General features: G+C 49.2%; 1 protein-coding gene across 1 annotated transcript in view; it reads left to right on the top strand.

The window, feature by feature from the left end:
- PIAS4 (protein inhibitor of activated STAT 4) overlaps window positions 1-10,266 on the top strand; it is a 22,516-nt gene extending 12,250 nt beyond the window's left edge. The window contains exons 2-10 of the mRNA XM_017839634.1: window positions 945-1,029; window positions 2,595-2,636; window positions 3,018-3,108; window positions 3,397-3,525; window positions 3,611-3,716; window positions 6,066-6,139; window positions 6,685-6,845; window positions 9,237-9,367; window positions 9,878-10,266. Coding sequence (XP_017695123.1) covers window positions 945-1,029; window positions 2,595-2,636; window positions 3,018-3,108; window positions 3,397-3,525; window positions 3,611-3,716; window positions 6,066-6,139; window positions 6,685-6,845; window positions 9,237-9,367; window positions 9,878-10,083 — 1,025 coding nt within the window. The 3' untranslated portion in view covers window positions 10,084-10,266. The remainder of the gene's footprint in view (window positions 1-944; window positions 1,030-2,594; window positions 2,637-3,017; window positions 3,109-3,396; window positions 3,526-3,610; window positions 3,717-6,065; window positions 6,140-6,684; window positions 6,846-9,236; window positions 9,368-9,877) is intronic.
- The last annotated feature ends 43 nt before the right edge of the window (window positions 10,267-10,309 follow it).

Below are 10,309 nucleotides of genomic sequence, written 5' to 3'. Positions count from 1 at the left end.
AAAAAATACTAAAAAAAACCCCTAAATAATAAAAAATATATATTTTTAATATATATATTTCTTATTACATAATATATAAAATATATACTATATATTTTATATATTTTTATATATTTTATATATTATACATATTATATTAATATATATTTATATATTATATGTATTATATAACAATATGTATAATATAATAGAATTATATATAATTCTATTAGATATATTATAAAATATATATAATATGTAATTATATATTGTATATTTTATATAATACATTATAAAATATCTATTTTAAATATTATATGTAATATATATTATATATATTATGTAATATATATTATATATAATAAAAGTATATATTAAAATATATTTCTATTTTTTAGAATTTTTAGTATATATAATATATATAATATATATAATATATATAATATATAGTGTATATATATAATATTATATATATTATATAATAAAAATGTATATTGAAAATATATTTTTTATTGTTTAGGGGTTTTTTTAGTATTTTTAGTATATATATTATACATATTGTATATATAGTGTATATATATGATACATAATGTAATATATATATTATATATAATTTAATTATTTTATATATAATATAATATATATCTTATATATTGTATATAGTATAATATATATTATATATATTATATAATAAAAATAGTAAATCATACTAATAAAATAATAATAATAATAAATTAATTAATTAATAATAGTATTAATAAAATACTTAAAAAATTAATTAAAAAAAGAAGAAAAATCAGCTCCAAATCCTGTGCTGTTCAAACCAAACAGGGGAGCAAGAAATCAGAATTACCAAAACCTGGGAGTTCTGTGAGGGAAAACAAGGCTTGGGATTCAAGGGAACATCCAAAAATCCCCTTGTGCTTCCAGGGTGATGCTCAATCTGCTTTTTTTCTCCTCCCCAGTCCCCCAGAACAACGAGAAGCTTCAGGAAAGTCCGTGTATTTTTGCATTAACCCCAAGACAAGTGGAGCTGATCAGAAATTCCAGGTATTTTCCCCTTGGGGTGTCAAGATTCCAAGGAAGTCTTGGATAATTCCTGTGTTCCCTCCTTGTGGAAACCTTTGTTCTCTGCCAGGATTTGTTGGAGGCCATGGGAAGCAGAGCTTTTGGGAGGTGGAAGGCACAAATTTACCCCTTAAATTGGACTTTTGCTCCTCCAACCTCCCTTTTCCACGGGGCAGGAAAAAACGGGAATAAATCCTGGATGACCCTGAGCTTGTGCTGGGAATATCAAACATCTGCAAGGGTTTTTTCCCCTTTCAAAAGGGGGGAAAAAGCCAGACTTGAAAGCTTTGTTTTGCACGTGAAAAGAAGCTTCCTCAGTTGGGAGGGATGGAATAGGAACTGCCGAAGGAAAACCAGCTTGGATTAGGATTTTCCCTGACCTCTGGCACGGGAAAATGCAACTTTGGATTCAAATGAGGCTCCTCAGAGGTGGCAGGGAGGTTTCCTCTGGGCTGACCTGCTCCCTTGGGCCTTGATGCAGAAGAATTCCTCCCAAAATGAGGCATAAAACCTTCCCAAGATTTCTCTTTGTGCTAAAGAGAAACCTATTTAACATATATTTATGTTCAAGAGTCAGAATTTCTCCAGTATCCTGGTTCTTGTGGGTTAACAGAAGGGGAAAGCTGTTGGAAAACTTCACAGGAAGGGAATAACAGACCATGGGATTCTTTCTTTCAGGGGGGATAAAAAAACTGCTGGTTTTGATGCTTTTTTCTCCCCGTATTCAGATTTTGGGGGGGGGGGAAACTGTCCCTGCTGAGGAACAACTCCAATATTTCTGGGGGTCTGAAATGCTCACGGGGGTCCAGCTTCTCCCACTGCCTGTGGGTGATGTCCCCACACCTCTGTCTGCCCAGGTTTCATCCCTTCCATTCCCCAAAATTTATCCTAAACCACCGAATTGGAACGTGAAATACTCTCAGGGGCAAATCCAGACTAATTTAGGGATTTTTTTCCCCAAAGCCTCGAGTCTCGTGCAGGAATTAGAGGATGTTTTACGCCCCTTTTTGCCCCCTTTGTTCTGTACATCCATGACTTTCCTGATTCCACTTGAAATCCTGTCAGGAATGGCCCTGCTGAAGGTTGGAATATTCTCAGAGGTGCCATAACACTCAATCCCTTGGTTTGCATGAACAGCTTTAGCTGAATAATTAAAACACAAGACAGTCTTGAACACTGGCAGGTAAACCTGACCTTAAAACCCAGGTTTTTTTAATAAATTCTCACACAAATCAGCAGAAGGGAAATGGAGACTTTTCACCTGAAGGGTTTGAAAAGCTGTGGGTTGGTGCATTAAGCAAAAAAAAATAATAATAATAATAATTATAATAATTACAGAACCACTGATATTTGCAGGGGGAATTGTACAATTTAAATAAAGGTCCGTGAAGTCATTTTTTTAAAGGAATGTTAAAAAATTAAGAGGGAGTGAAGCTCTTGAGTCTGGTAAAATTGACAGCTGGGTTGGATGGGTGTTTGTTTGGGGGTTTTTTGGGGTTTTTTTTCACACAATTAATCTGAACTTTCCGTTTCTTTAATTTTACCAGGGAGTTGCAACCCGGGGTGAAATCAGTTCAGGTGGTGCTAAGGTAGGTCTGGGCATGGGGGTTGATTTCCAAACCCTGAAAACCCAGGAGAGACTGGAAGATCCTCTGGATGCAGGAAGGATTCCGGAGGGGCAGCTCCACACCGGGGGAGGGAGGGAACATTCCAGCAAAAGGCAGCCAGTTTTCCATGTGGATTTTGTGGCTCCAAAGATAATTCACAGGGAGCTGTAAAGAGCACAAAGAACTGTCTCGAGCATCTTAAACTCTGCTTTTTGACCTCCTCTTGCCTGTCCTGCTGGAGTTGGTGCTGGACAAGTGTCCCATGTGCCCTCCCAGCTGCCATGCCTGGCTTGGCTCTGCTGTGGGATTGGGATGGGGATGTGCAGGGCAGAGGTGTTCAGAATTGTGCCATTTCTCTTCCAGAATCTGCTACACAGACACCAGTTCTCCTCAGGAGGATCAGTACCCTCCCAACATCGCCGTGAAGGTGAACCACAGTTACTGCTCCGTGCCGGTAAGGATTTGTGGGATCTGGTAAAAATTTGTGGAATTCGGAAGGGAATGATTTCCCCATGAATGCCAAGAGTTATAAAAATGCCCCTGCTCAGTTTAAAGCTAATTTTCTGGTGGTTTAGCCTCGTTGTTAATGAAATTCTGTAAAAAACTTCACTTCTGCTTCGTGCTCTGACTGTTCAGCTCCGTGTTTTCTCCCCCCCATCCTTGAGAACTGAGTGGAATTTAGTGGAGCTGACCCCGTGTAGGAGTAAAAGGTGAATAAATACATTTAATCCTTCTGCCTCAGGGCTACTACCCATCAAACAAACCCGGAGTGGAACCCAAAAGGCCCTGTCGTCCCATCAACCTCACGCACCTCATGTACCTGTCGGCGGCCACCAACCGCATCACGGTGACCTGGGGCAACTATGGCAAGGTGGGTGCCAAGGGAATCGCCCAGAATTCCACAGGCAGGGTGGAAGGGCAGCCCTGGTCACCCTCTGCCTCCCCTCTCTCCTCAGAGCTACTCGGTGGGGCTGTACCTGGTGCGACAGATGACCTCGGCAGAGCTGCTCCAGAGGTTGAAAACCATCGGGATCAAACACCCGGAGCTCTGCAAAGCACTTGGTGAGTCCCTCTGGCTCCATGAATCATGGAATCGGAGAATCAGCCAGGTTGGAAAAGACCTCTGAGATCATCCAGTCCAACCCTTGATCCAACCCCGCCGTGGTTCCCAGCCCGTGGCGCTGATGCCACATCCAGTCTCACCTTAAACTCCACCCCCTCCCTGGGCAGCCCATTCCAATGGCTGAGCCCTCTCTGGAAAGAAATTCTTCCTGATATCCAACCTCAACCTCCCCTGGCACAGCTTCAGACCCAGCCCTCTTGTCTTGCTGCTGGTTGCTTGGGGGAGGGGCCCACCCCCCCCTGGCTCCCCCCTCCTGTCAGGGAGTTGCAGAGAGTGAGGAGGTCTCCCCTGAGCCTCCTCTTGTCCAGGCTGAACAGCCCCAGCTCCCTCAGCCTCTCCTCCCAGCACTTGTGCTCCAGTCCCTTCCCCAGCCTCGTTACTCTCCTCTGGACCTGCTCCAGCCCCTCCATGTCCTTCCTGAGCTGAGGGCCCAGAACTGGACACAGCACTCCAGGGGTGGCCTCACCAGCACTGGGGGATGTCCTGGCTGGAACTTCACAGAATCCCAGGATATGCTGGGTTAGAAGGGACCCCCAAGGATCATCCAGTCCAACCCTCAGCCCTGCACAGGCCCATCCCCAAGAGTCACACCCTGTGCCCCAGAGGATCATCCAAATGCCCCTTGAGTGCTGTGCCCACTGCCCTGGGGAGCCTGTTCCAGCACCCAAGCACCCTCTGGGGGAAGAACCTTTTCCTAAGATCCCAAGCTAAGCCTCCCCTGGCACTCCAGGCCATTCCCTGGCGTGCTGGCAGTGGGCACTGCAGTGCCTGCCCCTGCTTGGCAACAGCTGCCACATTTTTTTCCTTTCAGTTTTTACCTGACCAGTCTTGCAGAGAGCTCTGAGGTTCTCCTGAACTTCAGAGGATCCTCTCGTTCTCCTGACGCTTCAGCTGAGCACTGGGAGCCGTTCCCTCAGAGCCAGCACTCCCAGGATGGCCTCTGGAGCTGGGAGTGGCAGGCAGAGGTTCTCCAAGCAGCTCTCCTGCCTTTTCCACAGGCCTGTGCCTCCGGTTTTACTGAGTCAGGAACTTCAGGGCAGAGATCAGTTCCATTTGGTGACTTTAACCAAGTAGGGATGTTGTCTTTATTCCTGTCCCTTTGGGTTTTGCTGCTTGGAAGTTGTTGGACATCCAGAACTTTGCTTTCATTGCTCTGCTCTGTTCTGTGAGTGATTCCCTGTCACTCAGGCTGCCCTTTGGCTTTGGTGGCATCTCATTGCTGACTCACCTTCCTTTGCATAAAAAACTCTGTGGAGTTTAGTACAGGAATGTTTTCTAAGAACAGAGATCGTGGCTGTGCATCCAAAACACCTCAATCCTGATCCCAGAGGAGGAGATCCTAGAAAAAAAAAAACCCACCCATTTCTCCTTCCCGTGTCTCCCGAGTTATTGATGCTCTGACAAAGAGCTTCATAAAAAAATTAAGCTGGGATGAAAAGGCTCCTCATGGGAAGAAAACAACCCCAAATCTTGTAATCTGCTGGGAATTTCACATGTGAGAAGTCACTCTCTAATTAGAGCTGGGTGTTGCAGGACTGCATGTAGCCTCCCTGTCTGGAGACATCTCGTTATGATCTGAAAAGGTCAAAAGAAACGGGTGACTTGCTCCAAAGGAAAATGGTGATGGAAGTGTCAAAGGCCGTTGCAGGCAGCAGTGGGAGCAGCAGCTCCTCCTCAGGACTTGGGGAGCAGTTCAAAGCTCATTTTGTTGATATTTTTTTGGCACCCTTGGTGTGGGGCCTGCCCCTGTGGGACCTGCCTGTCTGCTGCTCCCTTTGATTGCCCTGCAGCTCCTCTGGGTTTTCCTCTTGGGATGCAGCAGCAGGGGAAGGAGCCCTCCTTTCCTAACATCTGATCCTTCCCAAATGTATCCTGGATGGCTGCTGGGATGGGTTTTTCCGTGGCTGCCTTGCTCTGAGCTGGGAACCTCTGGCTCTGCTGGTGTTCCTGGGAAACATTCTGCTGGAATAACTGACCTGGGCAGCGTAGGAGCTGAAGAGCTGCAGTGCTAAGAGTGTTTACCTGGTGGGGAAAATGATGGGAAAATGGGTGTTTACTCTCATTTTGACTTTACCCCTGCTTTCTGACCAGCTAAGCCTAAACTGACTTTGCTCCTGAAGTCTTGCCATGAGCTGGAGCTGAATCCATCCACTCCTTCCCTCCCTGGGAGGGAAAAGGACTCGTGCACAGCCAAGGGCTGTGGGTGAGCTGCTCCTCCTGTGCTGCACCTTGTTTCCAAGGTTGGAATTTGCAGCTGTTCAATGCTGTGCCCTCTGCTCTCCCTGCAGTGAAGGAGAAGCTACGCCTGGACCCGGACAGTGAAATCGCCACCACGGGTGTCCGGGTGTCCCTCATCTGTCCGGTGAGTCCGGCTGTTCCCCTGGGATCAGCCTGGTTTGGGTTGGAAGAGACTTTAAACCCATCCAGTGCCACCCCCTGCCATGGGCAGGGACACCTTCCACCAGCCCAGGTTGCTCCAACTTGGTCTTGGACACTCCCAGGGATGGGACAGCCACAGTTTCGCTGGAAAATCCTTTCACGGCCTCGCCACCCTCCCAGGGGAGAATTCCTTCCTGATATCCCATCTCTCCCTGCCCTCTGGCAGTGGGAAGCCATCCTCCTTGTCCTGTCCCTCCATATTTTGTCCCAAGTCCCTCTCCAGCTCTCCTGGAGCCCCTTTAGGCCCTGGAAGGTGCTCTCAGGTCTCCCTGGATCCTTCCCTTCTCCAGGTGAACCCCCCCAGCTCTCCCAGCCTGGCTCCACTCCTCTATTTAGACCGTTTTCACCCCAAACCCCACATCCCCTGCTGGAGCAGCATTACAAACTCCCAAATCCTTCTCCTTCAGAGGGGGAACTGGGGGATTCCTGGGCTGTTCCCTGGCTGACGTGGTGCCCTTGGTTCCACAGCTGGTGAAGATGCGCCTGTCGGTGCCGTGCCGGGCGGAGACCTGCGCGCACCTGCAGTGCTTCGACGCCGTCTTCTACCTGCAGATGAACGAGAAGAAGCCCACGTGGATGTGCCCTGTGTGTGACAAACCTGCCCCCTACGACCAGCTCATCATCGATGGGTGAGCTTGGACCCCTCTCAGCCCCTTCCTCTCCTCTCCTCGTTCGCCCCGAGCGTCTTCGCTCGAGAGGTTCCGCCTCAAAGCTCCCCCCAAAAGTTTCTTCTGCCGGCGCAGAATATCCACCCTGAAGTGTCACAGCAAGACCCAGATCTCTCTCTGCCATTCTTGGGTTGGTTTTTTTTTTTTTTTGGAATGCACTGAAGCATTTTGAGGATTGAGAATCTGCTGCCTCGCTCACGGGCTGGTGTCTCGGTTGACAAGATGTCTCCTCGCACGGAATAAATCCCTTCCTAAACACCCGGGAAGACGATTTTTGACAGGAAACATCTTGTTTTCCTCGGTGTGAGGTGCTCAGCAGCTCACAGGCAGTCCATGGCACGCTGCAAATTTGATCTGGGGACCTTCTCCATCAACCAGAACGTCCTGCCCTCGAGACTGAGGCACAGAGGCAGTTTTGGGAAGAGTTTGTTCCGTCTGTGTGACTGTTCAGTACAATTCCTGTGGCTCTTGTGGGTGTCTTGGTGACAGGGCTGGGAAAGATCCCTCAATAGGAACTCCTGCTGTATTTTCCAGGGGGGAAAAGCAGGAAATTCAGATGCAGTGGAGGGACAGAATTAAACTGCTTTAGTTATGTTTTCCAGGCTGGAGGTTTTCCCCATCCACCTGGACTCCCTGAGCCTCCCAATCCTGGTTCCTCTGGGGACACCCAGTGGGGGTTGATCCCTTCCATAGGGTCTTTAGGGCCCCCCCAGATCCCTGTGGGGTGTGGGATGTGCTGAGAGGGACCAGACCTTTGGTGCAGCACTTTTGGGGTGGGTTTGGAAGCAGCTTTGTTGCCCCAGAATTCTGGGAGCCCGTTTGTGGGCTGGGACCACCAGCACTGTCGTGGTGCTGGCCAAGCCCTGAGCCACCCCCAGGACTGCTGGAGCCAGACACGTGGTTCCTGCCTTCTGGAAAACCAGCTCCACCCTCGTGGCTCGTGGAATTGGCCTCTGATGCAGGTTCCCTCAAAAGTAGGGAGGGTTTAGAGTGGTTTTTGGGGTGCATCCAGCTCCCCTGGCACACGAGTCTGTTCCCAGGGCCGGGCCGATGGTTCTCGGAGCGTCGCCGTGTTTGTGGCTCCTCGTTTGATCCAGGAGCTGTGGCTTTCCAGGCAGTCTGGAGGCTGGAGCAGCCTCAGCACAGATAACCTGTTTGCTTTGTCCTCTGGCCAACCCCAACAGGAAAATCCAGTTCCTTGGAGATCCCTAACAAGGGGAAGGTAGGAGGGGTTGGGCTGTGGAAGCCCCTCGTGTCCTGGGTGAGGAGGAGGAGGAGGGTGTCAGAGGGGAAGGCTCAGCAGCCTTTAATCCCTGCTCTGCACTGCTCAGGGATGAGTTTTGGTGCTGGTTCTGTTGGCTGAAGGTTGTTTCAGATTCCCTGGAAGTGGCTGAGGGAACCTGGCACTGTGAGTCAGGGAAGAGCCGGAGGCTCCCGAGGAGGGAGGTGGTTGGTCGGGTCTGGGATCCTCAGGGCCTTGTCAGCTTTTTGGGAAGTGCAGCTTGGTGGTTGCTCTGCTGGATGATGGGATTGTCCATGGAGACAATTCCTGCAGGAGCTGGGCAAAGCTGAAACTCTCTCAGTGGTGGGGCCTAAAGTTTCTCCTGAGCTTGTAAGTTTTTTACTACAAATTCTCCCTTCTCCTTGAAGGGAAATGCTCGAGTCCAGGAAGGAATGAGGCCTTGCAGTTCCAAATAAACATCCCAGGCAAACAGTGGGACACAGGGAATAAATCAAGCCCCCTGTTTCTCTGGGCTCAGGGCCTCATTCCAGTTGGATCCCTGCAAGGCCTGACCTCGAGGGATCCACTCCAGGTGTATTTTCAGTCCTGAACAGGGTTTTCCTGTTGCAGGGAGGCTCCATGTGTTGTTTTGGTGGCAACTGTGGAGATCTGGGAAATAAAACACTAGGAAGGAAGCGAGGTGCTGCTTGTTGGATTGCTGATTTCCCAGTGTGACAGGATATTTCACCTTCTGCTAATGCCACGGTGGGAATGTCCCTGGGAATGTACCCGGGAATGTCCCTGGGATGGGGCAGCAGGCTCTGCCTGGAAGCAGTACCTGGGAAACTGGGTGAAGAGGCAAAACTGTCTTTAATTGCACCTAATTAAGGTGGTGCTTGATGGTTTGGGTGCTCCCAGTCGGGGAGGACTGGGATGGTTTCACCCTCAGAACCGGCGCTGGTTTTATGGGGAATAAATTCCACGACTCCCAAGAGCTCCCAGCTCAGGAGCCTTCTGCCAACACCACGTTCCCTTGAAATGTAGGGCTGGTGAAGGTAGAAGATGCAGGGTCACTGAAGACACCGTGCTGGTTGCCTGGGGTGTGACAGCTCCTCCTGTCTCCCGTGCAGGCTCCTGTCCAAGATCCTGACGGAATGTGAAGACGCGGATGAGATCGAGTACCTGGTGGACGGCTCCTGGTGTCCCATCCGAGCTGAGAAGGAGAGGAGCTGCAGCCCCCAGTGCCCAATCTTAGTTCTAGGTGAGTCCCCATGAGGATAAAGGCTTGAAATCCCTGTAGGAAATCACAGAATTCCGGAATGATTTGGCTTGGAAGGGACTTTCAAGCTCATCCAGTCCCACCCCCTGCCGTGGGCGGTGACACCTCCCGCTATCCCAGGGTGCTCCAACCTGGCCTTGGACACTTCCAGGGATGGGGCAGCCACAGCTTCTCTGGAAAAACCATTTCAGTGCCTCCCCACCTTCCCAGGGAGGAATTCCTTCCCAATATCCCATCTGCCCTGTGTCAGTGGGATAATTCCTTCCCAATATCCCATCTATCCCTGGTCTCACTTTGAAGCCATTCCCTGTGTCCTGTCCCTCCATCCCTTGTCCCCAGTCCCTCTCCAGCTCTCCTGGAGCCCCTTTAGGCCCTGGGAGGGACTCTCAGGTCTCCCTGGAGCCTTCCCTCCTCCAGGCTGCCCATCCAGGAGCGCTGGAGCATCCCCTGCCCAGGGTTTCACTCCCTCCTCTCTCCCCCCACCCTCCCCAGGCTCCTCGGATGTGAACGGGCTCCTTCCCCCCCCTGCCGGGAACGGCGAGAACGGCAAAGCCCCCGCGGATGTCGTGGATTTAACACTGGACAGCTCATCCTCCGAGGAAGAGGAGGAGGAGGACGAGGAAGAGGATGATGATGACGAGGGACCCCAACCCAAACGACGCTGCTCTTACGAGAAAGGTTTAGTCTCTGCCTGCTGACGTGGCTCCGCCTCCCGACGGACACACTTGAATACTCTGGTGCTTATTAAACTGGAGGAAAGGGGGAGAACGTCCTCTCCCACCTCACCTCCCTCCCTCCCTCATCTCCTCTGACTTTCCTATTCCGAATTATTCATTAAAACGAGAGAGAGAGAAAAAAAAAAAAAAAAAAAAAAAAAAAAAAAAAAAAAAACCCCAAAAAACCGAAAAAAAAAAAAAAAAAACA

The sequence above is a fragment of the Lepidothrix coronata genome, unplaced genomic scaffold (assembly GCF_001604755.1).
Source record: "Lepidothrix coronata isolate B3197 unplaced genomic scaffold, Lepidothrix_coronata-1.0 Scaffold443, whole genome shotgun sequence".
Taxonomy (NCBI): Eukaryota; Metazoa; Chordata; class Aves; order Passeriformes; family Pipridae; genus Lepidothrix; species Lepidothrix coronata.
Note: the sequence above shows the minus strand (reverse complement) of the source record. Positions and strands in the feature narration are given on the sequence as shown.